General features: G+C 43.3%; 1 protein-coding gene across 6 annotated transcripts; it reads left to right on the top strand.

Annotated features, from left to right (window-relative positions):
• Window positions 1–20: 20 nt before the first annotated feature.
• Window positions 21–24188, top strand: ZKSCAN5 (zinc finger with KRAB and SCAN domains 5). Of its 6 annotated transcripts, none has more exons than XM_049639252.1 (7): window positions 21–96; window positions 1994–2510; window positions 7115–7253; window positions 11628–11710; window positions 11990–12125; window positions 18218–18832; window positions 22509–24188. In XM_049639252.1, the coding sequence occupies exons 2-7, from the start codon at window positions 2097–2099 to the stop codon at window positions 23630–23632; spliced, it is 2511 nt and encodes an 836-aa protein (XP_049495209.1). In that variant the 5' UTR covers window positions 21–96; window positions 1994–2096; the 3' UTR covers window positions 23633–24188. The 6 variants fall into 6 exon arrangements, with proteins under 6 accessions (XP_049495209.1, XP_049495212.1, XP_049495208.1 ...); XM_049639251.1 differs by lacking the exon at window positions 21–96 and adding an exon at window positions 128–1055; XM_049639253.1 differs by lacking the exon at window positions 21–96 and adding an exon at window positions 128–1055 and having other exon boundaries at window positions 1991–2510; window positions 11993–12125.
• The last annotated feature ends 3765 nt before the right edge of the window (window positions 24189–27953 follow it).

Here is a 27953-nt window from a genome sequence, read left to right as displayed (position 1 = left end):
GTGGCCCGCGCGGGGCTTCTGGGAGTTGTAGGCTCCTGGGACTCCCGGGTCTGACGTCGGAGACAGGCCCTGTGAGCTCTCCGCGGTGGTGAAGAGGTGGGTGTGTCTGGAGACCGGGTGTGGGCAGAGGCGAGGAATCAGGTGAAGAAAACGAAGGACTTAAAATTAAAGAGAAATTAGGGTTGTGGGCTCTCAGGAAGGGACGAACCTACTTCGAAGTAGGGCGCAGGGCGTTGAGGGTGGGGGAGCGCAAGTTCCACGGCCAATCAGACATTAGCAACTGTTGTCGTAGCAACCACTCTGGACAGCTAAGGCCCGGTCCCTTGCCCAGACTCCCAAGCAAAGGGGAGGAGCCCGGGCTGTTTAAATGGCTTTAGGCACAGGTGGGGAGCAGCTGGCTCCGTTTCCTCCCCGGCTCTAGCGACGCTGAACCTGCGGTTGGGTGGGCGGGGAACGGCCCCGTCCGGGGAGGTGCCCCAACTCCCCGCCGATTGGCCCACAGCCGCTCCGGGGCGGGGCCTGGGGCGGGCAGCTCCCGCCTGCTGCGAGGCGAGGACCTCCGGGATTCCTAGAGAGGACTCGGAAGTGCTCTCGGCGGTGGGATTGATGGCTCGACCCCGTTGGACGGGGAACGCTTGGACTTGCTTACTTCCGGCGAGGAAGTGTTGCGAAGTGTAGGCTTCGGTTTTCTCTCCGTTTGTAGGAAGAAACCTATCTTCCCAACCTGCTGCGAGAGCTTGGTCTTCCAGGAGAGCTCCCTGGGACTGGTGCCTTGAGGGAAGAGAATGGGTTTTGTATCCAGAAGGGTATCCTGTATCTAACCTTGACCGGCCCGTTTTCCGTGTCTTTGGGGTCAGGGGCGATTTAGAGGAATACAGGTCCCAATCTGTACTTGTAACTCAGCTTCTCTTCGGAACCAATGAAGTCTCCTGTTGGTCCGTCATGCTCTTGTGGCATGAAGGACAGGACCAGTTTTGACCGTTGTAATATTTTTGACCCGTGTTGTAAGTTTGGCTTGTAGTCAAAAGGAAAGACTGCGTCTGGACTACTTAGTAGTAAGTCTTGTCCTGTTATTTATATGAAATTTAATGCTCTTCACCATTAAAATTGTATTTGGTTAGACCTGATGTCAGAGTTTTGTTGCTCTTTACGTTTTAAAAAAATGTTTACTTGTTTATTTTGAGAGAGAGCGAGTGCATGAGCAGAGGAGGGCCAGAGAGAGAGGGAGAGAGAGAATCCCAAGCAGGCTCCACTCAGCTCGGAGCCGGTCGTCAGGCTCCATCTCACAACTGTGAGATCATGACCTGAACTGGAATCAAGAGTTGACACCTAACCGCTGAGCCACCTGGGGGCCCCTCTTATTTAAATTTTTTTAACTTTGGAAATGTTCTGTATTAGTAGTAATTTTATGGGTGGAATGACAGCTATCTTGTGTATATTTTATTTTATTTAAAAATTTTTTAACGTTTATTTATTTTTGAGACAGAGAGCGTGAACAGGGGAGGGGCAGAGAGAGAGGGAGACACAGAATCTGAAACAGGCTCCAGGCTCTGAGCTGTCAGCACAGAGCCTGACGTGGGGCTCAAACTCACGGACCGTGAGATCATGACCTGAGCTGGTCAGACGCTGAACTGACTGAGCCACCCAGGCGCCCCTGATTTTTTTTTTTTAATTTTTTTTTTAACGTTTATTTATTTTTCAGACAGAGAGAGACAGAGCATGAACAGGGCAGGGGTAGAGGGAGAGGGAGACACAGAATCTGAAACAGGCTCCAGGCTCTGAGCTGTCAGCACAGAGCCCGATGCGGGGCTTGAACTCACGGACCGTGAGATCATGACCTGAGCCGAAGTCGGACGCTTAACCGACTGAGTCACCCAGGCCCCCCATATCTTGTCTATATTTTAAAGTAAATTACTCTGTTGAGTGGTCATCTTTAGTAGAGATGACCTCTTTGTCATCTCTTTGCTAATAATGCTTTCTAATGTATCAGTAGGTTGCACACTAATGGAACTGCCCTTCAGAAGATTTTAAAGAGCAGAAACCAGATTTGATCTGTGTGACACAGCTAACCTGGAGAGACATCCCTCTGAGTTGGAATGATAATGACAGAGTCTGGGGAAGTTATAGACTTAGACCCTCCTGCTGAGACTTCACAGGAGCAAGAAGACCTTCTAATAGTGAAGGTGGAAGAAGAAGACTGTACCTGGATGCAAGAGTACAACCCTCCAGTGTTTGAGACTTTTTACCAGCGCTTCAGGCACTTCCAGTACCATGAGGCATCAGGCCCCCGGGAGGCCCTGAGCCAGCTCCGGGTGCTGTGCTGCGAGTGGCTGAGGCCCGAGCTGCACACCAAGGAGCAGATCCTGGAGCTTCTGGTGCTGGAGCAGTTCCTGACCATCCTACCGGAAGAGTTCCAGACCTGGGTGAGAGAACATCACCCGGAAAGTGGAGAAGAGGCCGTGGCTGTGGTAGAAAATATACAGAGAGAGCTAGAGGAACGCAGACAACAGGTGAGTGGAAGAGGAGACATTAGAGCAGTGAGGAAGGAGAGGAAGAGAGTTAAGTTGCTGCTGAGCAGGGGTGAGATTCTTAGCGCTCTGGTGCTTCATTCATATTCTTTTGTTCTCCTGGGATTAGGTACACTGTGGAGATTTCCTGCCACTCCAGCAAAGAGAAGCAGTATCCAGTGTGTTAACCTGGAGAAGACAGTCTGCGATTTAACTTATTTTTAAAATTACTGTATTTATCTTTTGATTGACATGATACAAAATTCAAAAGGTGCATAAGTTTGTTATGAAAAGTAAGTTTCCTCCCGCCTCTCCTTCTCTGGCTGCCTAGTTCTCTTCAGAGGCAACCACTGTCACCTGATACCTGTATATCCTTACAGAGATCTACTTTCTTCTGTATGTATAAGTGGACGTGTGGATAATATGCTTTAAAAAGCCACAGATGTGGTTTAAATCACTGTGTACTTCTGCCTCTTGCTATTTGTTTATATCTTGGTTTGTTCCATGTTGGTGCAAACAGACCTGCCTCACTCCCGGAGACTGCTTATATTCCATCGTGTGGATGGGTGTACCATAATCAAACTCCTGGTGAAGGCCATTTAAGTCATTCCTTTAGATTGTTTCTGAACGTAAATTTTGCTACAATGACTGTCCTTTATGTTCATCCTTAACTGTAGAATAATAAATGCTTAGAAGTCAGATTGTTGGCTCAGAGACGATGTGCATTTGTAATTTTGACAGCTGGTGAGAAGTTGCCCTTCAGAGAGGTTATACCAGTTTTTATTCCCAGCTGCAGGGTGTGAGAGAAATTTTTTGCTCACAGCCTGATCATATGATGTTACCCAATTTTTTGTCATCACCAGTCTGAAAGATGCAACATTCTACTTCTGTTAAATTTTAATATGCATTTCTCATATTATGAGTTTGACCACAGAATATGTATGTGTATATATACATATATATGTTTTTTAATTTTTTAAAGTTTATTCATTTTTGAGAGAGAGAGCCCAAGCAGGGGAGGGGCAGAGAGAGAGGGGGGGGCAAAGAATTCGAAGCAGGTTCCAAGCTCTGAGCTGTCAGCACAGAGCCTGATGTGGGGCTTGAACTCAAGAGCCATGAGATCGTGACCTGAGCCAACGTCAGTCAGTTAACTGACTGAGCCGCCCAGGAGCCCCAACCACAGTATATATTTTAAAGGGTTACATGTGTACCCTTGTTTTTCCTTCTTGAAAATTAAGCTCTACAACAAATGTGGGGTTTGAATATGAACTTACAATGCCCAGTTCAAGAGTCACATGTTCCCCGACTGAGCCAGCCAGGTGCCCTGTGGGTGTACCCTTTTTGTGAAATATCTGTTTACATTATTTGCCTATTTGAAAAAGTAAGCACTGTGTCTGTCATCTGAGGTGCAAGTTTATTTCTCCACCTTGTTTATCTTTGCTTATGGAGACTTTTGCAGGTTTTTTTAATTTTTATGTGGTCTGTTTATATCTTTTAATTTATGATTTCTGGGTTTTGTGCCACACTTAGAAAGGCCTTCTCCACTACAACATCATAAGAAAATTTTCTAGTAGTCTCTTCTCAAGTCAAAAAAAATTTTTTTTGGTGCATGGTGTTTGGTATGGTTACAACTCTTTTCTCCCAGATGTCTGTCCAGTTGCCCCAGCAACTTGTAGAGAAATCCCTTTTTTCCTCACTCTAATTAAAATGCTGTCTTTATTACATACCAGATTTCTGTATGCATTTGGGTCTACTCACGGCCCTTTTTTTTTTTTTTAATGTTTATTTATTTTTGAGAGAGAGAGAGCATGAGTGTGTGTGGGCACGCGTGAACAGGAGAGAGGCAGAGAGAGAAGAATGCAGAGAATCCCAAGCAGGCTCCATGCTGTCAACACAAAGCCCTGTGCAGGGCTTGAACCCATGAACCATGAGATCACAACCTGAGCCAAAATCAAGAGTCGGATGCTTAACCGACTGAGCCACCCAGGCGCCCCTGAATTTACTTATGTTCTTTTAATTGTTTTGTTGATCTTATTATCTGTTCAGCTATCAGTATTTTAATTACTTGAGCTCTGTAAAGGGTTTTGATATGTGGTAGGGCTACTCTTCCTCCTTCCAAATATTTTCAATATTTTCTTTTTTCCTTATAAGCTTTAGAATTACTGATGTAGTTTTCACCACTCCAAAAATCCTGTTGGGTTTTTTTGTTGTTGTTGTTGGGGTTGCAGTAAATCCTATGTTAATTTAGGGAAAATCAATGTCTTTATTTAAATTTTTTTCTTACATTTTTGTTTTACATTTATTTATTTTTGAGAGACAGAAACAGAGTGTGACCAGGGGAGGGGTAGAGAGAGAGGGAGACACAGAATCCAAAGCAGGCTCCTAGCTGTCAGCACAGAGCCCGATGCGGGGCTCGAACCCATGAACCATGAGATCATGACCTGAGCTGAAGTTGGACGTTTAACCGACTGAGCCACCCAGGCACCCCTAAAATATTTTTTTAATATTTATTTATTTTGAAAGTGAGAGAGAGAGAGGGAGCATACGTGGGAAGGGGCACAGAGAGAGAGAGGGAGACACAGAATCTGAAGCAAGCTCCAGGCTCTGCGCTGTTAGCACAGAGCCCGACGTGGGGCTCGAACCCACGAACCGTGAGACCCAAACCCACGAATGGTGAGACCATGACCTGAGTGGAAGTCGGACACTTAACTGAAGGAGCCACCCAGGTGCCCCTAGGGAGAATCAATACCTTTATGTTGTTACCTCTTCTTGTCTTTTCTTACTCATTTAACTTGAGCCTCTACCTTCTTGTTGCTAGGGTCATACTCTCTTAAGTTTTAATTTTGTTGTTGTTGTTAGAACAAAGAAACAGAATCATGAGATCTTAGGTCACAAGAGTTTGAAGCTAATTAAATTTCCATCATTCTTTAGAGCCACTGTGCTTCAGTGTAAGGTCTCAATCTCATTACTCTTTATCTCTGGGTAAAGGGTATGTTAACATTCCAGGACATTCTCAAGCTCTTCAAGTGGTTCAGCTCACTCCATGAGGCGAGTGGGCAGCAGAGGGAATTGCTCCTGACTCTCAGCCAGACCCTTGGCTATACCGAATGTCCTCCAGATGGGAATGTCTGAATCTTTCTGTTGCTTCTGTCAGGACAGAAAGTAAAAGTTCATGGTGACATCTAGTTGCTTCTTTTTTAAGCCTAATTTGGGATATTAATAAAGAAACTTTGCCCTGCTTTTTTATAGTAATAAATACTCAAAAGTACACTTAAAAACAAGAAGTATTTTTTAAGTAGAAGATTTGCAGCAGATATGTGCATTTACCTCTAATTGTGATATACAGCCCATCTTTGGAAGGACACAGAGAAAAAAAAATTCTTATTGGTATTAGGGATTTGAGGCCCATAGAGGGGATTTTCTTAAGGACTTCCATGGCTTGCTTTGTTTGCCTTTCTCTTTGTCTGCTGTCTGTGTCCCCAACATTGTTCCTCAACTTTATCTCCAGGAAGTCACTGTCTCTGGCAGGCCCTTTTCCCAGGCTTTAAACTTTACCCTTCTCCTTGGTTTCTGTGTCCCAGTCTCAGGGGACCTGAAGGGCTGCTTTGCTTCTTTGGTGCTGACGTGCCCTTTGACATGCTTGGCATCATCTTAACTCTTATTCTGAGCGGCTCCACAAGGACACACACACTTCCACGCAGAGTGATCTTTGCCACAACTGTTTTGCAGCCGCCTCTTAATGTAACTCCCGTACCACATTTTGCCAGTGCCAAGAGGGTTAAAATTTAAAGTGCTTTGAAACCTAAGGGAGGGGGAGAGGGGGGTGGCAATTCTGTCTCAATGCAGGATCTTATTACCTGCTAGGATGCTGCTGAGTTAGTAACTTCCAGAAAAGACGGATTGTGGAGACGGGTTTTGGCAGAGGAACTGCGTGTCCCCTAGGGTCGAGCAAGAGCCCAGAACAGAAACAGGGAGTACTTACTTAGCATGCTGGACAGGAACCAGCTCTTGTCTTAGTGTTGGTCTGTCTTGAACCTGGTCTGCTAAGGAACTGAGTGTGGCTTCTTGAGCTCTATATTGACCTGGACAACTTGACTTCTCACTTCTCTCCCCTCTTCAGTAAACTTGACCTACCCTGGCCTTCTTACAGTTCCTTGACCACATCACACACCTATCTTCTACTTGAGAGTCTTTGCTTATGTTGTTCTCTTTGCCCAGAGCACTTCTTACTTTTCCCCTGGCAGGCTTCTTTTGCCCTGGAGCTGTTTACTTCAGTGACACTTTGTCGGAAAAGCCTTCCTTGTCCACCTTCTCTAAAGTAGGTTCTCATCTGTTATGTATTAGGGCACTACTTTCTTCTCCTTTCTAACACGTAATAGTTTGCAATCATGCATTTATTTGTGCGTTGATATGTTTAATGGAAGTCATCTTTGACTGGAAAGAAACTGTATTTGTTAAGCCACTGTTATGGCTTAAGCCATCAGTGTCTGGCTCGTTGTAAATGCACATTGTATATTTGGCAAAGGAGTGAATGGAAGAATAGTGTGAATTTACTGGATTCTTAGCCTTCTCTACAGTGTGCTGATTGGTGTGATTGTGCTTGTCAGATCGTGGTGTGTCCTGAAGTGCTTCCTCAGAAGATGGTACCACCTGGAGTTGTTCAGGAGTCCCCCAGCCACCAGCTCCTGTCTGTGGACCCCCCATCTGAACAGGAGCCACAGAAGCCTCATCTTCTGGAGGAAAATGGTGAGGACCTACGATTCAGTGGAACAGATGGGGCTAGAGAGCGGGCATCCTGGTCTTATGGGTAAGCGGTATCTGTATGAGCGAGACTTTGGGCGGGTGGCCTTTCTGCATCTGGCAGCACTGTCAGGTTGGGAAGGGCTGGGGACCCAGAATTGAGTTCCTGGCATGCAGAGAGAGGTGAGCTTGCAGGACGGCTAGGATGCGGTTCTGTTTGAAAGCCGTAATGCAGATGACGACAGTTCTAAGTACAGGCACTGTCAAAAGATCTACAGAAGTCTTTTACAAAAGTGTCATACTTGTTTTACAGCAGTTTTCCAACTCTGCACACGTTTTGTTATCTCACTGCTTATGTAAGAACAGCTCTCCAGTTTCTAATTGCATCCATTCATTTCTGGCTGCTCATTCACCCACCTTGAAGTCTTACTTCAAGCAGTTGCTTACGGTGACCTGTAGAGCGTTTGTTCTCTCCTTCTCTTTCTCTCCTTCCCTCCCCACCCCCTCAATTTTATCAACTTGTATTAAACATGTGAAGAAAGAAAAGTGAACTGCCGAGTATCTTATTTATGGTATGTGTCCACAGGTCTATAACCCTAACCAAACCCTTGCTATGAGATATATTTTAGGATTCAGAAATTTTCCGATTTAGTAAGGGAATATGACTTATATACCGTACATTACAGTACCAGCGGGATTTGAGGTGGGACTCCACAGTCATGCACATTAGTATTTCGCCAGTGAAATGTATATGTATTTACAGTAAGGGGATTAAATCAAGACTTTAAATAGCTTCACATCAGTTCTGGTCAGGTTTTTCTGTCAAATTAGTTCAGTGTCTACCTTCCTGAAAGGAAGGCTTTTGGTATTTGGAGCTTTGGGATTTCAGAATTGTGGAGGAAAGTGTCATGAACCTGTATTTCCAGGTTTGGCCCCCGGCTTTCTTCTCGGCTCCCTCTAGTGGTCAGGCCTTTCACTTTACATGCTCCAGGGCCCTGACCTTTTCCGGCTTTTCTTTCACTGTGGGAGTGATGATAGAAGCAGCAGCAGCAGGAATCACTTACATTAATGTTTACTACGTGTCTGCAAGTATTCCAACTGCTTTACCTTTGGGAACTCATTAAACCCTCTGTTTACCAGAAAAAGTAGTCTTCACCATTTACCATCTGGGGCCAGTGGATCCTTTTTATTATATATACATACACACACACGCCTATATACACACGCTTACATACATACGTATATATGTCATTTTACAGATCATTTACAGAAGAATCAAAGGCTGATAAAAAATAATTTTAAGGAACTTTTCATGAGAACTAAACCTTTTTATATCAAGTACATTTTGGTAATAGAAACATAAAAAAATGAAAGAACACTGTCACACAATACTATCCCTTTAGCGAAATGAATACTGTCGCTTTAGCAAAGTGGGATGGTCCAGGGTCTTGTTGCAAAATCTTGGCCTGATGAAGTCCTTCCTGTTGAATAATTCGCTGGATGAGAATGTCATATTTCCTTTTCAAAATCTAGTGTTTATCGTTGATTCTTATGTTTGAGAAAAGTTACCTCTGATAGTATTTGTAGACTCCTTCGAAGATTTCCCCTCTGGGTTCAGTTTCGTCATTATTGTGTAGCGTGTACTTCTCTGTTCTTCATATTGTCTTCTTACTTCATCTATTAAAAGTGCAATGTTATCTGCTGCATATTTTCTTCTCTTTGCTGATATGGGTGGAAAATGAAAAATTCTGAATTTTCAGTCATCCTCAGTGAGAGCTAAAAACAGGCATCAAAGTCTTACACCTTCTTGATGATGATGCAAAGCCCTGGGCAGTGAATTTAATACTTGGAGAATAGTGAAGAATGATGATTTATTTCACTATTACATCATCCTAAGTATTTCTTTCATTCTCCTCTATTTTCTCATTATTTTAGTTTTTTTGCTATCATTGGGAATAATTAATGAGTAATATTTAGTAAACATGTGGTAATTCATAGGATGATGAATTAGAAAAATGGTTTATGATACAAGGAAAATAAGATCACTCAGATCTCAAAATCTACCCTAAATGTGTAGAAGAGTCCAATGGATCCATATAGAAATTACAAGACAGAATGAAGTTTATTCTATTTTTTTTAATGTTTATTTATTTTTGGGAGAGAAAGACACAGAACATGAACAGAGGAAGGGCAGAGAGAGAGGGAAAGGCAGAATCTGAAGCAGGCTCCAGGCTCTGAGCTGTCAGCACAGAGTCCTACGTGGGGCTCGAACCCATGAACTGCAAGATCATGACTTGAGTTGAAGTCGGACGCTTAACCAACTGAGCCACCCAGGCGCCCCAGGTTTATTCTCTTTTTTAATAATACTAAGATAAATTTTCATTTTGTTCTTTAGTAGACCTCTAAAGAAATAAGTCATGTAATTCTAGTCTTTAAAAATAGTTAAACTGTTCAAAAAAGAAACCCCCAATCCCAAATTGTGTCTAATACACCTAGTTGGCATACCAAGGGTTGGTTAATGCTTGCACTAACCCAGTGGAATAGCTACGACTGTTATACTCATGTTAGAAATGAAACAGCTGAAGCCTAGAAAGGTGAGGTAATTCGTTCAAGGTCACAAAGCTGTTAAGTGGCAGAGCTGGGGTTCTAACCCCAGCAGTCAGCTCCAAATTTATACTTGTACCTTTCTGAGCTGGGCTGCCCTTGCCTTTCCACGAGTCCCTCCCAGGTGCAGACTCCTGTCCTCCGAAAATACTGTTCTCTTCCTTCTACTGGCAGCGTCTCATCACACCTTGTGTTCTAGGAGCTGCTTCTCTCCTCTGCCCTGTTAGCTAGACCCAGTGTCTTTTTTTTTTTTTTGGCCAGTGTCTGCCTTCTGACAAAATTGCTATGTTTGTTTTGTGTTTGTTTTGGTTTTTGCTTTTTACACACTGGATTCCTTATGCCTTTGAGAGCACCAAGGGCTGGTTTCCAGGCCCTGGGGCTAAGTTGAGCTTGAGAGGGGCAAAGTCATTTGCTTAAAAGCTAAAGAAACAGAAGCTTTCATAGAAACTTCATAAAATCGGTGTAGTTGTTTGGAATGTAATTATTATAAGTATTCCAATTGTAATACTTAAAATCAAAATTGCTGTTTGAGTATAGACTACATTCATCCCTTTCTTCAAGTCTTACTTTGACTCTTTAGCCACACTTCTGGTTTCAGATGCCATCTTGGTTTCTGGCTTTCGTCTCTTAACCATTATGTCCTTTTTGTGTCATTGCCTATTACTTCCTAGTTCTTGGACAGAAGCAAGCTACATAAGCACATACATCTTTGGGACCAGGGAAACCATAGCAATGTCCAAACTGTCAGGCTGAAGGTTTATGCTAGGTGAGTCTGTCCAAATCAGGGCATACATAGACAGTGAGATCATATGCACCATGAATCTTGGACAAAGAACAAGCAGAGGTGACAGCAGGGGGTCAGAAGGTCACCACCATCTAGAGATCAAATCCTCCAGGCATTGCACATGCAGTTCACTCTGCCTGGAAAGCACCCTCAACACCCTAACCATTCCCCGCCCCCCCCCGCCCCCGCTACTTCCCAGAGTCACTTCTGTGGAAAGGCTTTCCTGATGCTCCCACCTCCCACTCTCCACTCCGTAGGTGCCCTGCCTCTGTGCTTCTATAGGAACTTGGGTGAATTTCAAGTATAACACTTTTACCCTGAGCAGGAAGTAAGTTTTATGTGTCTGCATTCCCCACTAGACAGTGAAGTTTTTGGAAGGCAAGAATTGTTTTCTGCCTATTCTTATAACACATGACTTAGTGCACACTAAATGGCTATCGATCGACCATGGTAACTTCTTGAAGGAAGAGAATGTGGGCTAAGGCCTTGCTGATGAAAGCGTGGCCCAGGAAGCAGCGCCAGCATCACCTGGCTTTGTTAAAAGCGGAGAATATGGGGGCCATTCCAGAACTTTTGAGCCATATCTGCCCTGTACCAAGACCTCCAGGTGATTTTGTTTGCACATTAAAATTTGAGAAGCCCTGGGCTCTCACTAGTGTTTCAGCTTCACGAAGATGTGGGACAGGTTATTCTTTGAGATGACCAGATTTGACCTTGGCAGAGCAGATTGAATCCCTTATAGGTGAACGGCCCAGTCTGAGGTCACCAGCAGGGATTAGCCTGACCAGAGCAGGGAGTCTAGTTTTTTTGGGGGAAGGGTCAGTGTTGTTAGGTGTGGGAGGAGCCACAATGTAGAGGGTCTTGAGAGCCAAGTAGAAACATTTGGCCTTGCTGCAGCAGGGCCCCATTGTGGATTCTTGAGCAAAAGTGGAACATGCTGGCAATTGGAACTGGGCAAAGATATTCTGACACCTCTTTTTCTCCCCCCTCAGCCCTACCTGCTCTCCAAGTTCCTCCCCTTCCCCTGAAGGACAGCCAGGAGCTGACAGCCTCACTTCTCTCAGCTGGGTCCCAGGTGAGCCGGCGTCCCAGTGCCCGCAGTGAGGACCCGTGTCTGTTCTTGGACGAGGAGCTGCCCTAATCCTGACTCTTTATCAGGAGTTCTGTCTCTCACTACAGACTGGGCCCATCTTGGGTTCCTACTTGAATGTCTCTTCCTGTTCCACCCCGTGTGCCCCTCTCCTCTTTGAAGCACAGTCCCTCCTCTGTTTTTTCCCTTCATGCTCCCACTTCTTCCCCTCACGCCAAATTTGCACATAGGGAATGGGAATTTAGTGGAGATCTCATGTTTCAGAAGTTGGTGAAAATTGAAGATGTGGCTGATGTGGCTGTATCCTTCATCCTGGAGGAATGGGGACATTTGGACCAGTCTCAGAAGTCACTCTATAGGGATGACAGGAAGGAGAATTATGGGAGTATTCCTTCCATGGGTAAGAATTATTTCATCTGCATGGATTAGGACATCTTCATTTTGTTACAAAGAGTATTTCTGGCACATCGTATAAAAGCATGTATGTTTTAATTACTATGACTTTATTTATTTTTTTCTGTGAAAGAGTAAATCAGTGTTCCTGGTTTTTTGTTTTTTGTTTTTTCTTATTCAGCTTATTCTGATTATTTCCATCTTAATTAGGGTATGATTGAAGTCTGATGATACTTAGGGGATAGTATTTAGAATCCAGCAAATGTTCTCTTTTTAGTGCTTTAAAATAAAAGAGCTCAATACTAACAGGTTTTGCGTTTTAACAGATTTGTAGTAGTCATTGTACTCTATTCCTTGACAAATTGAATAATTCTAACTGAATACTTCTCACTTGCAAAAACATCTCAGACTTTGCTGAATGGCCATTTATTAGGGTATATTTGACCCTTGAACAACATGGGGTTAGGCCCACCCCCCATGCAGTTGAAAGTCTGAATATAACTTCTGACTCCCCCAAAACTTAACTACTCAGAGCCTGTTGCTGACCTGAAGCATTACTGCATAGTTTATGTATCATATACCATGTTTACTTATGTGAAAGTGAGCCAGAGAAAAGAAAATGTTATTAAAATCATAAGGAAGAAGAAACACATTCAGAGTCTGTTTTTATCAAGAGAAATCCACGTATAAGTAGACCTGCATGGTTCAAACGTGTGTTGTTCAAGGCTCTTCTGTAGGTATTACAGTGACTTTTCTCTAAGGCACAGGTGGCTAGTTGTTCACTCCATTACCATTCTCAGATCACTGGTGCCCATTTCATGGTGTTCACCTTGGCATCTACATTTTACATGTCCCATCCCTTCTTGAATTTGTGTCCCAAATGAGATTTTGAACCTGTTTCTAAATGACGATCCTGGAAACTGATACTCATTTATGCTGCCTAGAGCAATTATAAAAGTCTCAGCACTGTGGCAAGCATTTTGAAACTAACGGCTTTTCTGCTTTCGAATGAATTCTTTTAGAAGAACCACTATATATCAAGCACTCTAGTAGACTTTAGATGAAAGACATATATAATGCCAAATTTCCTTTTTTTTAAAAAAAAAAGTTTATTATTTATTTAAGTCATTTTTACACCCAGCGTGGGGCTCACACCCATGACCCTGAGATCAAGAGTCACACCATCCTCTGAGCCAGCCGGGTGCTCCATATAATGCCAAGTTTCTTTTGAAAAGCATTATACCAGTTTATGTTGTCGTAAGGGTTTTAGTTCACTTACAGGTTTTTATTTAAAAAGTAAAATTGGGGTGCCCGGGTGGCTCAGTTAGGTAGGCGTCTCCTTTCGGCTCCGGTCATGATCTCATGGTTTGTGGGTTCGAGCCCCACATCAGGCTCTCTGCTGTCCACACAGAGCCTGCTTCAGACCTTCTGTCTCCCCCCACAATCCTTCCCTGCGCCTCCCCTGCTCACATGCATGTTCTCTCTCTCTCTCAAAAATAAAAACTTTTTAAAAAATAAGCAAAATTGACTTCTGCTCTTTTAAATTTTACATTTCTTCTAATACTAGTGATATATATTTATATTTCTTTGACTTATTTGTACTGGCCCTTTGTGGCTTTATCTGTTCACATCTTGGTGGCAGTTTTCATCTCAAGGAATTATTTATGCGGCACATATGTTATATGTAATGCAAATACTTTTTCAGTCTCTTTTTAAATTAAATGCCTCACTTGTCTAATTTCAGTCTGGTAGTATCATTTTATCTTTTTCAGTTACTTTGCAGGCATTTAATGGATTTTAGGATTTCAGAACTTGGTACAGTTATTTTTTTTTTAAATATTTTCAATGTATGTTTATTTTTGAAGGCAAGAGAGAGACAGAGCGTGAGTGGGGGAGAGGTAAAGAGAGAGGGAGACACAGAATCTGAAGCAGGCTGTAGGCTCTGAGCTGTCCGTACAGAGCCTGACGCGGGGCTTGAATTCACGAGCCGTGAGATCATGACCTGAGCTGAAGTTGGACGCCCAACCAACTGAGCCACCCAGGCGCCCCTATACAGTTCTTTTTTATACCATTCTCCAAGCAATTTTAAATTTGTACTTTATCTGATTTTTTTTAAAAATCTATTTGTTCATTACAACATATTTATAACTCTAGTATCTTCTTCTACATTAAGAACATGTTTGATGATTTCTGCCCCCTTAATAACATCTCTGGGAAGGCTGCATTAGATTATTTTCACACCAGTGTGTTCCTGATACCCTTGAGAAGGTCAAGTTTTTTTTTTGCTTAATTTTTTAACGTTTATTATTTTTGAGAGACAGAGACAGAGCATGAGCAGAGGAGGGGCAGAGAGAGAGAAAGGGAGACAAAAAATGTGAATCAGGCTCCAGGCTCTGACCTGTCAGCACGGAGCCCAATGTGGGGCTTGAACTCATGGACTGTGAGATCATGACCTGAGCTGAAGTCGGTTGCTTAACTGACTGAGCCACCTAGGCACCCAGAGAAGGTCAAGGTTTTCAAAGTATCCATCAGATCCAGAAATGAGATTTAAAAAAATAGATGTATCTTGGAGACAGCCATTTTAAGGAGTGTCAGGACATTGGGGAACAAAAGACAGTTTCTTTGTAGGTTGCAAAGGAATGTGAGAAAGCTATCATAAATAAACCCAAAAACATTGTGAAGGAAATGGGAAAGAGGGCTGATCAGTGCAAGAGTACAGGCTTAGATGGATACATTAGTTTTGTATGTTTTCTTTGTCAATGGCAGATTTTTTTAATGTTTATTTTTTAATGTTTATTTATTTTTGAGAGAGAGAGACACACAGAGTACAAGTGGGGGAAGGGCAGAGAGAGAGGGAGACAGAATCCGAAGCAGGCTCCAGGCTCCAAGTGATCAGTACAGAGCCCGATGTGGGGCTTGAACCCACGAACCGTGAGATCATGACCTGAGCCAAAGTCGGACGCTTAACTGACTGAGCCACCCAGGTGCCCCTTTAATGTTTATTTTTGAGAGAGAGTATACAAGTGGGGAGGGGCAAAGAGAGAGGGGGACTGAGGATCCGAAGGGGGCTTTGCACTGACAGCAGTGAGCCCAGCAGGAGGCTCAAACTCACAAACCATGAGATCACGACCTGAGCCAAAGTTGGACGTTCAGCCGACTGAGCCACCTAGGTGCCCCTCAATGGAAAAGTTTTAAGCATACTTAAATGCAACTGGAAAAGAACTAGGGAGGAGTGAGTTTGAAACATTGAGACAAGGAAGAACAGATCATTGATGAGGGCAGTCCCTGGAAAACAGGATGGCATGAGGAGGTCCAAGATCCAGAAGGAAGGCTTGGCGTTGGCCAGGGAGAGAGAGACACCTCTTCTACCAAGAGGCGATGGGAGGATGACAGAGGAAGGCTGCCAGCAAGTTTTTGATTGCGGCTGTAGGATGTTCAAGGAGCTCTGGAGTGGATAGCTTTGACTCTGAAATAGGAGACAGTCACCTGTTGAGAATGAGCAGGTGATGGAGGAAGTGGTGAAGTAGAGGTTCGTGTGCAGTGGAGAACTTTGGTTTGGAAAAGGGTGTATATGCACATACGAAAACATTCTGCAATAGTATGAATGGGTATAAGGTGAAAAGTGAGTCACCTACTCCAATCCTCAATCTTTTGGTTTCCCTCAAAGAGGCAATGACTGTTGCCAGTTTCTGGATTGTATCTCTAAACATAGTCTGTGTATATGTGAGTTTTTGCAAAAATGATAGCATACCATACACACTACTCTACTTTTTAAGTAACAGTGATATATCTTGGGGGCCACGGTGGAGAGATATTTTGATGTAGCTGAAGAGAAAAATGATCAGGGAAAGGAGCCATCCTTAGGAATGTAGAATGCCAGACAGGGCACTGGTAAGGTTGAAGAATCTGTAAAGCACCAAATCTGCCTGATTGGGTGTTTTTGTCTACACCCCACCCCCCACCATTGCATTACTTACCAGCTGGGCATAGCACTGAGCGAGGAGCACAGTTCTCTGTCAAATACAGAAATAAATCAGGAGAATCAACAGAAAGCTTATCATGTATGTGGAGAAGAAATGGGGAAAGAGGAAAAAAGCAAATCTAAACCCATTTCTGTACCAACCCGTATAATCGCCTTCTCCGGAAAAGGGCAGTTAATAGTACCAAAGAGGTGTGTTGGGCTAGTCTGATTTGTTTTTCAAATTTGCCACTGGAAAAAGAAAGCCATGAGCTTTTTTGACTTGTTGGAAGGGAGAGAATTCTAATAATACAGTTAGCCTAAGCAGATGTGAATAAAAGAAAAAGTATTACTGGGATGATGGAGATTACCTGCCTATTTAAGTGGGCAGGAAAAAAACGTGTCAAAGGTCTGGTTTTGTGATAGAATTTGTTTTGATTATATGTTTGAATCTACTATTAATGTTTTTTTTTAGGAAGAGAATTAAGTAAAAGGAGTTACAAGAAATTAAAATCAAAATTTTCTTTATGGTATAAGAATTACAACTTCTCACTGTGTCAAAAAAGGATAGTGATAGTATCTACTTCAAAACGTCATTGTAAGGATTAAGTGCCATAAAATTGTAAAGCACTTAAAGGCACAGTGCCTGGTCCACAGTATGCATTCAGCAAATATTAGCTCTTATTACCATCATTCTGTAATATTTGAAAACAACTTTTCTGTTTATAAAAAAAAAATCTTATTAGAAAGCTCTTATTAATAGGCTATGATTTCTCTCTCTCTCTCTCTCTAGCATATAAAAAATAATATTCCCTGTTTTTTAATGATGGAAGATTTGTCTGTGCAAAGCATATTAAATGTCAGTGCTTCAAGTGAAGTGTAGGTTGCTGATCCAGTTGCCCAGGGACATGATTGCCATGTGTTCAGCATCTGTACTCACTAATGACTATTGGATGTTAAGCTAGCTTTTTTTTTGACAGTAGTAAATTCTTCTCTGGGTATAGAAAGAATATCTTTTTTCCTTTACATTAATTCATACCAAACAGATTCTTTGGGGATTAAAAAAGGTGGAAATATCTTTCTTCTCCAGGCTATGAAGAAACAGGAAGAGGAAGGTGAATTTTGGGTTTGCTGCATAACCCAATAATCACATTTTATTAGGAATATTTATTTATTGGGGCACCTGGGTGGCTCAGTTGGTTAAGCGTCCGACTTTGGCTTAGGTTATGATCTCATGGCTTGTGAGTTTGAGCCCTGCGTCGGGCTCTGTGGTGACAGCTCAGAGCCTAGAGCCTCCTTCTGATTCTGTGTCTCCGTCTCTCTTTCTGCCCCTCTCCCACTCACGGGCTCTCTCTCAAAAATAAACATAAAAAATTTTTATTTATTTATGTATGTATGTATGTATGTATTTATTTATTTATTTATTGTTGAGAGAGAGAGACAGGGTGTGAGCAGGGGAGGAGCATAGAGAGAGGGAGACACAGAATCTGAAGCAAGCTCCAGGCTCTGAGCTGTCAGGACAGAGCCTGATGTGGGGCTCAAACTCACGTACTGCGAGATCATGACCTGAGCCGAAGTTGGACACTCAACCAACTGAGCCACCCAGGCGCCCCTAAAAAAAATTTTTTTAAAGGAATATTTATTTCTAAGTTTATTTATTTATTTTAAGAGAGAGAGTGTGAGTGGGGGAGGAGCAGAGAGGGAGAAAGAGAATCCTAAGCAGGCTTTGTGCTCTCAGCATGGAACCCGACACAGGGCTCGATCTCACGACCCTGGGATCATGACCTGAGCCGAATTCAAGAATCGGATATTAACTGACTGAGCCACCCAGGCACCCCTTATTAGGAATATTTAATACTGCACAGATATGCACAAACAGGTACTGTAAATACCACACCAAGAGGATATCACCTTCATTAAATAGAATGACTGGTCTCCCAGTCATCTGTTTGATGCAACTTCTTCGTCCCCCAGCCTGTTTCCTCTTGAGGAATCTTCATCCCATCTCTGTGGCATAAGGCCGCCTTTACCAAGTCATGCATTGCTAGCATGTGTTGCTTTCGTAATTACCTGTATCTCTCATTTTCTTTCTTCCAGTATGGGAAATAGCTAATTTTTCCATTTTCCTTCTATCATTTCAGATTATGAGTCTAGGAATGACAACGTGGAACTCATGGTAAAGCAGATTTCTGATGATGCTGAAGCCCACTGGATGACGTCAACAAGCACCGAAAGAAATGTTCCCCAGAGTCAAGGGTTTGGAGAAGTTAGTGACCTTCACGGCATGGTAGAAAGGTGGCAGGTAAACCCCGCTGTGGGGAAACCAAGGCAGAACTCTTCCCAGAAAAGAGATCTTGGTGCCATCACAGATGCTAACCGTAAGCAAAATACAAGCACAAGTGGCGAGAGAGGTCACAAATGTAACGATTGTGGTAAATTTTTCCTTCAAGCCTCAAACTTCATTCAACATCGGCGAATCCACACTGGAGAAAAACCGTTTAAGTGTGGTGAATGTGGGAAAAGCTACAATCAGCGTGTGCACCTGACACAGCATCAGCGTGTCCACACTGGCGAGAAACCGTACAAGTGTCAGGTGTGCGGAAAAGCCTTCCGCGTGAGCTCGCACCTTGTCCAGCATCACAGTGTGCACAGTGGGGAGAGACCCTACGGATGTACCGAGTGTGGGAAAAACTTTGGCCGGCACTCCCATCTGATTGAGCACCTGAAGCGCCACTTCAGAGAGAAATCCCAAAGATGTATGTAATCAGCACTTGGTGTTTGGAGAATAAATGCAGGCAAAAATGGTTTTCTTAGCTTAGAGCAGCAGGACAGACGGGTTGTGTACTGGGGACAGTAGCTAAGGGGCAGAGATCATAGTCCATTTTGTTACGATTTATGTTGTAACTCATTGTCCAATTAGTAGGCAAAATTCTATGTCCTCTCCACCATCCCCACAACTTCCCTCTTCCCAGAGGTACCTGCTTTCAGCTCTCTTGCCTGTTTCTTAATTCTGTATTTGTAAAAATACGGCTGTTGCCTGACTCACCAATTTTTTTTTTTTTTTAATTTTTTAAAAACATTTATTTACTATTGAGAGAGAGACACAGAGCATGAGCATGGGAGGGACAGAGAGAAGGGAGACACAGAATCCGAAGCAGGCTCCAGGCTCTGAGCTGTCAGCACAGAGCCCGATGTGGGGCTTGAACTCACAAACCACGCGATCATGACCTGAGCCGAAGTTGGGCACTTAACCGACTGGGCCACTCAGGCGCCCCAACTCACCAATTTTAAATGTTATCTCTTTCCTTTCTGTTGTAGTAAATGAGGTTTTGGCTCTCTTGCATGCTTCCTTCCCCCTTTCCCTTTTTCCCAATTTAGACTATTTTACTTATTTTAAAACAATAAAGTAATCCTAGGATAGGAAGTTTGGAGGAAAAAAAGCAGGAGGAAAAAAAATCACTCATAATCCCACCATCCTAACTAATATAACTGGTATTCTCTAGCATGTTTCCTTCTATTTTTTCATAAGCTTATCTTTTTTAATTTTTTTAATGTTTTTATTTATTTTTGAGAGAGAGACAGAGCACAAGTGGGGAGGGGCAGAGAGAGAGGGAGACACAGAATTTGAAGCAGGCTCCAGGCTCTGAGCTGTCAGCACAGAGCCCGACACGGGGCTTGGACTCACGAATTGTGAAATCATTACCTGAGCCGAAGTCGGACACTTAACCGACTGAGCTACCTAGACACCCCTCATAAGCTTATTTTTATGTAGGTGTACTTGTAGAGTACAGTTAAATACTAGACACACATTGTTCCGTGTGGCTCAGCCCTCTTGTTTGTTATTTCTTTTTTTTTTTTTTTAATTTATTTTGAGAGAGAGAGAACACATGTGCATGTGCGTGCATGTACCAGCACGGTAGGGAGAGAGAGAATCCTAAGCAGGCTGCGTGCTGTCAGCGCAGAGCCTGATGTAGGGCTCGATTCCATGAACTGTGAGATTATGACCCAAACTAAAGTCAAGAGTTGGACGTTTGACCAACTGAACCACCCAGGTGCCCCACCTGTTTGTTATTTCTGACAAGCTGCCGCTCTGTGGGAACATCAACACTTAATTGTTCCTCAGTTGAACTTTTAATTTTTTCTCTTTTGTCCTGATAACTGTACCTGTGCCTTTTTTTAAATTTTTTTTAACATTTATTTATTTTTGAGACAGAGACAGAGCATGAATGGGGGAGGGGCAGAGAGAGAGGGAGACACAGAATCGGAAACAGGTTCCAGGCTCTGAGCCGTCAGCACAGAGCCCGATGCGGGGCTTGAACTCACAAACCTCGAGGTCATGACCTGAGCCGAAGTTGGCCGCTTAACCGACTGAGCCACCCAGGTGCCCCACCTGTGCCTTTTTTAAATATTTAAGATTATTTCCTTATACTAGATGCCCAGAAGTGGGATTAGTGGATGAAAGGCCAAAAACATTTTTATGGGTCTTGATAAATATTGCCAAATTGCTTTTTCAAACAGTGACCCCTATGAGAGTGTCAGTTTTACTAAATTTCTCCCAGGGTTATCAGAAAAGGTTTTTTTTTTTTTTTTTTTTTTTTAACAAAAACACAAATTGAGTAAGCAAAAGAGAAGTCTTTGCTGTTTTCATTTTCATTAATTTGGTTATCAGTAAGGTTGAACAATTTTTCCTGTTTACTTATTATTTTTTTTTTTTTGTTAACTATTCAAGTGACATTAAACTTACATAAGGATGAGATCACTGTCACCTATGCTGTGAACGTAAAGGCTCCTCTTAATGTTTTTCACATAACTCTTAAAACTGTCTTATAAGTATTTATTTTTAAATTCTGCCTTTGGGGTGCCTGGGTGGCTCAGTCAGTTAGGTGTCTGACTCTTGATCTCAGCTCAGGTCTTGATCTCAGGGTCGTGAGTCCAAGCCCTGCATTGGGCTCTGCGCTGGGTGTGAAACCTACCTAAAAAAAAAAAAAAGTAATAATAATAAATGAGTGAATGAATGAATGAAAGAATTCTGCTTCTGATGTCCCCAAGCCCGGCTACCTGTCATTCACATTAACAGTCACCACCACCTTTTCCATCATGTAGTAGAAGTTTATGAAGTTCACAATGTCTTTAAAGTTGAGTTGACCTTAGCTATCTCCTCGGCCGGTTCTATCCCTTCTGCTTGGTGGATTCCTCATTGGGGGAATCCATCCAGTAGCACTCCAGACCTGGAAAGCATTTATTTTAAAATAGTCTCCTTTCAGGGTGCATGGGTGCCTCGGTGGAGCGTCCAACTTTAACTCAGGTCATGGTCTCATGGTTTGTGAGTTCAGCCCCACATTGGGTTTTCTGCTATCAGCATGGTGCCCACTTCGGATCCTCTGTCCCCATCTCTCTACACCTTCCCTGCTTGTGCGGTCTCTCTCTCCCTGTCAAAAATAAATATAAACACTAAAATACAATAATAGAGTCTCTTTCCTTTTTTATCTTCTCTGCAGTTGTTCTTATGACTAATTTCCTATTAACACTCCCTACCCCTGCCCCCAGCATTTTTTTTTTTTAACGTTTATTTATTTTTGAGACAGAGAGAGACAGAGCATGAACGGGGGAGGGTCAGAGAGTGGGAGACACAGAATCTGAAACAGGCTCCAGGCTCCGAGCTGTCAGCACAGAGCCCGAGGCAGGGGCTCGAAGTCGGCCGCTTAACCGACTGAGCCACCCAGGTGCCCCTCCCCCAGCATTTTTTTTGATCAAAAGAGGATATTTTGCGTGCTCATTCAGCCATAATTATGGAGAGCCTGTAGTGCCGGTCTCGGTTGGGGGGTGGGGAGCGGGATCGGGCAGGAGCGGACAAGAAAGGCAGTGAACATTCACAGGTTCAAGCTGTGGGGGAGGGGGAAACTGCAGATGTAGTGACAGCTAAGGGCCAAGAGAGTGGAGATTGATGTCTCACCTACCCTCTTGACAGTAGTTTTTCCTGACTCGTTTCTCTTTTGCCCTGGCTCCTAATCAGGTGTTCTTTCCAACTCTATATCCCCCTCATAATCCTTTGCTCCCCATTCCTCCAGTTTTTGTCTGCTTGCTCCATCCGGCTGTGTTTTGTTCTGTCTAATTCTGTCTGCCTGACCCATGTTTGCATTTCAGAACGCCTCTCTCTCCTTCCTGTATAGACAAAGTGTGGTACTCACGTTAGCGATAGCCTAGCCTCGGCCATCCTCACCACCCTGCTTAGTGAGCCCCTTCATCTCCTTCTTTTCAATGGACAAATACCAAAGGTTCTTTTCACTCCCGCTGGCTCAGGCATATACACGTATCCCCCTTTGTCACTGCCCTTCCATCGTGGTTTCACCTGATTATCCTCTTTTTCCTGGCAGCGTATCCTTCTTCTGTAAAAGAACTGGTGCCATCTGCATTTCCTCTTTATTCTTTCAGGCAGTGACAAAAGAAGTAAGAATACAAAATTGAATGTTAAGAAGAAAATTTCAGAATTTTCAGAAGCAGACGTGGAGCTATCAGGAAGAATCCAAAGGAATGCTTCTCAAGTGCAAGATTTTGGAGAAGGCCATGAACATGCAGGCAAGTTGGATAGAAAGCAGGGAGTTCCCATGAAAGAGATACTAGGACAGCCTTCTTCAAAGAGGATAAATTTCAGCGAAGTCACATATGTGCACAAAAAATCATCCACAGGAGAGAGACCACATAAATGTAATGAATGTGGAAAAAGCTTCATTCAGAGCGCACATCTGATTCAACATCAGCGAATACACACGGGGGAGAAGCCATTTAGGTGCGATGAATGTGGGAAAAGCTACAATCAGCGTGTGCATCTGACTCAGCATCAGCGGGTCCACACTGGTGAGAAACCCTACACCTGTCATTTATGTGGGAAAGCATTTAGAGTGAGGTCTCATCTTGTTCAGCATCAGAGTGTGCACAGCGGGGAGAGACCCTTTAAGTGTAATGAGTGCGGCAAGGGCTTTGGGAGGCGGTCACACCTTGCTGGGCATCTGAGACTCCACTCTAGAGAGAAATCCCATCAGTGCCATGAATGTGGAGAAATCTTTTTTCAGTATGTTAGCCTCATTGAACATCAGGTGCTCCACATGGGTCAGACAAATGAAAAAAATGGCATTTGTGAGGAAGCATATAGTTGGAACTTGACAGTGATTGAAGATAAGAAGATTGAGTTGCAAGAGCAGCCTTATAAGTGTGATATCTGTGGCAAAGCCTATAGTTATAGTTCAGACCTTATTCAGCATTACCGAACTCACACTGCAGAGAAAACCTATAAATGTGATATATGTAGAGACAACGTTGGCCAGTGTTCCCACATAAAACATCAAAAAACCTACTCCAACGTGAAATCCCATCAATGTCATGAATGTGGCAGAGCCTTCACTCTGAAGTCCCATCTTAATCAGCATCAGAGAATCCATACTGGTGAGAAACCCTTTCAGTGTAAAGAGTGCGGAATGAGTTTCGGTTGGAGTTGTAGCCTCTTTAAACATCTGAGAAGTCATGAGAGGACAAATCCCATAAATACCTTAAGTGTCTAGATGTTTCTGGTGTAGAACAGCTCCTACTCAAGTTTAGGAAAGCCTTCCTAAGGGAAACCCTACTTCTATATTGAATGTAATAACAACAACTTCAAGCATTTTCTCCAGCATAACCGTCAAACCTACCGATATGTTGAAATCCTTCAGTTAGAACTTAGGGACGCTGGAGAATCCACAATAAATAGATATGTTTGCTTTCCCCATCAAGAAATGCTTTTGTTAGCAGCTTCATGCTTAAGGATCTAGACAAGAGAGCACCCATGGATAATGGTGGATGAAGGAAAGCCTTGAGATGACACTCATTCTTCTGTTGAATCTCAGAACGTTGACACTGAGAAAAGCCTCATGAATGCAGTAGAAATAAGCTTTATTTGTAGTTTCTGCCTTGTTTGACAGCTTCTTCAGGGAAGAGCACAGTGAAGGGAAGAGAGAACTCTAAAGCATGATAGCTGTTCTGGTACCTCAGCAACGAACCTTTTCTAGAAATGATTATCCCAGCCACTAGAATGCTCCAGCCATTGTTCTCATCTTGAGTATTAAAGCCTTTGAAAAGAAATCGACTTAAGGTATTTATATTCTGGCAAAATTGGGGTTCAGAGGCTGGATGGTATGTGTTCCTGTTGCATTATTTAGTCTCAGACTTCTCCATGAAACCTCTACCTTGTTTTTGTTTTGATTCTACTAGTGTCAGTTGGCTAGGAGTTAAGTGTGTAAATTCAGGAGAGAAACTGTGTTGGTTGGTCACATCTTGAGGAGAAGGGAGAGGGACCTTAGGGGAATAGAGAAGACAGGCCAAACTGTGGGCTGGTTTTTATTCTGTTACCCACAAGAAAGAGGGCAGCTGTATCCAGGGAAGGAATTGGACCAAGCTGAATTAAGAATCTTGGGTGCAAGCAGTATGTGTAGCAATTCCCAGTTGCCCTGGAGATAGACCTGCAGAAGATAACAGTGTGCAGAATAAGTGTCAGTTTGAGTTGCAGTTGGGTTGGAAAGTAAACAGTAAGTAGGAGAAGAAAGGTACATGGTCTGGTTAGCCCTGCCTTGTGGGAAGGTCTAGGGGAAAGATGACATGGGATAAGTTAATTTGAGCCTCTTTGCTAGAGACAGGAAGAGACTGTGCCTCTGGGCACTGCTTCTCCTGACTGCTGGGCTTACAAGAAACACCCAATAGATCCTGTTGACTGTGTATGTTGTACGCTGGTGCCCTGCCCAGATCCCCTTACCAAATTGGCCTGCCTGTCCCCCAATTACTCTGAGTTTTAGCTACTGGGTGTTCACCACTCTCCTCCTTCTCCAGACACTCTGGAGAATTGTCCTCAGATGATGGGAGCTGCCTCGCTGGAGTTATCTGCCCTCCACACCCCCTAGTCAGTGGCATTAATATGGGGTCCAAAAGGCTGATTCACTAGGTCTCAGTGGGAGATGGGAGAACCCGTGGTTCAGTTTATGCTCCAGAACCTCCCTTTGTGGGTCAGGCCAGACTTTATCTGAGACTACATCCATGTGTGAGTATCACAGGGCCTCATTAGTAGCATTTAAGGAGTCCCCTGCAAACAGAATCACAACTGAAGGTCCAGGTGTAAGACTTAATTGAGAATGAAAACTGCAGTGAAGACTATCGTTAATGTTTATTGAGGATTTACCATGTTCTAAACATCATGTGCTTTACGTGGATCATCTTGAATCCTCATATTAATGAGGTGGTTTTACTTAGCACCCTCATTTTACAGTTGGGAAAAACTGAAGTTTCGAATAGTTCATTCAGTTGCCCAAAGTCATGCAGCCAGTATGTGGCAGAACTAGCATTTGAACCCAGCCAGACCACTTTGCCTCCAAAAGCTAAGCTCGTAAGCACTAACCTGTATTAGGGCTTACATTATTAAACATCAAACATTACAAAGTGGTGAAACTCTGTTTTTGTTACCTGTGTGAAAAACTTTTGATCCAAGATAATGATAAAATCATAAAGTTAAAGAACCTTGAAAAATTGTGCTGGGTCCCATGCGATCATCAAACCCAACCTCCCACCTGATGGAGGAAGTCCCAGTTTTCTGGCACGTGTATGTAATAGGTGCTTAATAACTGTTAAACTGGAGGAGACATTGGCCTGGCAATTGGTTATCCAGTTTCTGCATGAAACCCTTTCAGTATTAGGGAGTTCATTGCCTCCTAAGGCAGGCTCTTACATTTTAAAACTACTCTGCTCACCAAAAATGTCTTTCTCAGCTGAAACTATATTGATCTATAGTCTTACAGCTTTCTCTCATTGCTCCTAGTTGCAAAAAAAAAAAAAAAAAAAAAAAAAACACACACACACACACACCCAAAAAACACAAAAAAACAAAACAAAAAATTTAAGACCTTATGATTTGAATGTTTGAAAAGTTTTTTGCTGTTACTCAGTCACCACATCCATCACAGCCTTCTCTTCCAAACCTCCAAACTCCTAAACAAAGTATTAGAGTTATACATTTTATTTCCTTAAGTTTGGACAATTTAGAGCAAGATTTGTTTACTTGAGGTGCTACTTCCTTGTCCTTTTTAACATTAAAATATTGGAAAGGACTAAGGCAAAAAAGGAACAGAACAGAATCTGTGTTCCAATTACATCAGTAAATGGGTGCTTGGAGCATGTTGGTTGAATTGTATAGAAGTGTTTGCTACGGTGCTGGGGCCAGAGTCGAAGCCTATGATTGATTCTATAAAAAATTTGTGTTGTTTTTACAAAAGTACCAGAACCATCTGAGTGAGTGCAACTAGGCCCCAGTCATTAGCTTGAGGTACTTTCCCTGCAGAAGGAGCTTGTGACCTGCACCTTACACCCAAGAGGCTAGATGCCCCATCGGTTTCCTATTTCTTTCTCATTGGTGAGGAAATGCTTCTAAACCTTAGTCTTTTCCCCACCCTGAGGAGGAAGCTAAATTCCCCTAGATGTGTAGAGGGCTCAGGGAGTCACCAAGACCACCGAGACCTCCACGAATCAGGGGGAGTGGGAGGGTGGGACTGTGAGGCACTTCCAGTGGGCTTCCGGGATGTGTAGGGGTCCTGAAGCCCTGGTGTTCTGCTCAGGCTCTCGGAGCTCTGGTCTTCAGGTAGCAAAGGGGTCACGAGATGGCCCCAGCAGGATATGGAGAGAAGCGCCTCTTCCCCTGCCCTCACCCAGCCCAGCTTTGTGCTTTGACAAACCTAAACGATGGGATCTTCCAGGAAAAGCATTGGAAACAAAACATAAGACCTTAGCATTTTTCTGCCCTTGTACAGAATCCTAGAAAGACTTCACCAGTAAGTGCAGTTCTGGTGGCTTGGACCTAAGGAGAAAGATCATAACCTACAGAAGGTCCAGAAGAAGGAAACTACACAAACTGGGGGGGACCACAGATCTGAATCTGTCAGCTCACATGTAGTAGAACTAAAGAGATACTAGGGGTGCCTGGGTGGCTCAGTCGGCTGAGCGTCCGACTTCTGCTCAAGTCATGATCTCACAGTTCATGAGTTCGAGTCCCGCGTGGAGCTCTGTGCTGGCAGCTCAGAGCCTGGAGCCTGCTTCGGATTCTGTGTCTCCCTCTCTCTGCTCTGCTCTCCCCTGCTCACACTCTGTCTCTCTTTCAAAAATAAATAAAGATTAAAAAAATTAAAAGAACTGGGGCGCCTGGGTGGCGCAGTCGGTTAAGCGTCCGACTTCAGCCAGGTCACGATCTCGCGGTCCGTGAGTTCGAGCCCCGCGTCAGGCTCCGGGCTGATGGCTCGGAGCCTGGAGCCTGTTTCCGATTCTGTGTCTCCCTCTCTCTCTGCCCCTCCCCCGTTCATGCTCTGTCTCTCTCTGTCCCAAAAATAAATAAAAAACGTTGAAAAAAAAAAATTAAAAGAACTAAGAGATACTATTCAAAATCAGAATGATACAGGGAGAAAAACTAAGGGTAATAAAGAAGTACCTACAGAGATACAGAAGATATAGCACATAAAAAATTATGTTTTGGAATTGATGTCAAGGACAGTTTTACCTCTTTACTTCTGTCTCTTGGTACCTCTGAGCATAATAAATCATGAGTTTGGTGCAGTATAGCAACTGTTCTATCCTTGGTGGGAAATAATACAAGTACAGTATGTATCACTGATTGTAAGTGTGACCAGGAGAAAATAGGACCGCATTAGCACAAACCAGTCACCGTCTAGATAAATTTTCAGCTTAATCCATTGGGGTTAAAATCTTGTTTCTAAAAGAAACACAAAAGTTACATTTGTTGTATATCTGAGGATGTGCTTCTTTCTGTGCTCAGTACCTTAGGAGGTATGCTGGTATACTCCAGCTGAGGTGACAAAA

The sequence above is a fragment of the Panthera uncia genome, chromosome E3, assembly GCF_023721935.1.
Source record: "Panthera uncia isolate 11264 chromosome E3, Puncia_PCG_1.0, whole genome shotgun sequence".
Classification (NCBI taxonomy): domain Eukaryota; kingdom Metazoa; phylum Chordata; class Mammalia; order Carnivora; family Felidae; genus Panthera; species Panthera uncia.
Note: the sequence above shows the minus strand (reverse complement) of the source record. Positions and strands in the feature narration are given on the sequence as shown.

Coding starts and splice junctions, on each gene's coding strand:
- ZKSCAN5 (XM_049639252.1), top strand. CDS start 2,097: ATGATAATGACAGAGTCTGGGGAAGTTATAGACTTAGACCCTCCTGCT. Junction 7,254..11,627: donor TCATCTTCTGGAGGAAAATG/GTGAGGACCTAC, acceptor CTCCCCCCTCAG/CCCTACCTGCTCTCCAAGTT. Junction 11,711..11,989: donor TTCTCTCAGCTGGGTCCCAG/GTGAGCCGGCGT, acceptor CTCATGTTTCAG/AAGTTGGTGAAAATTGAAGA.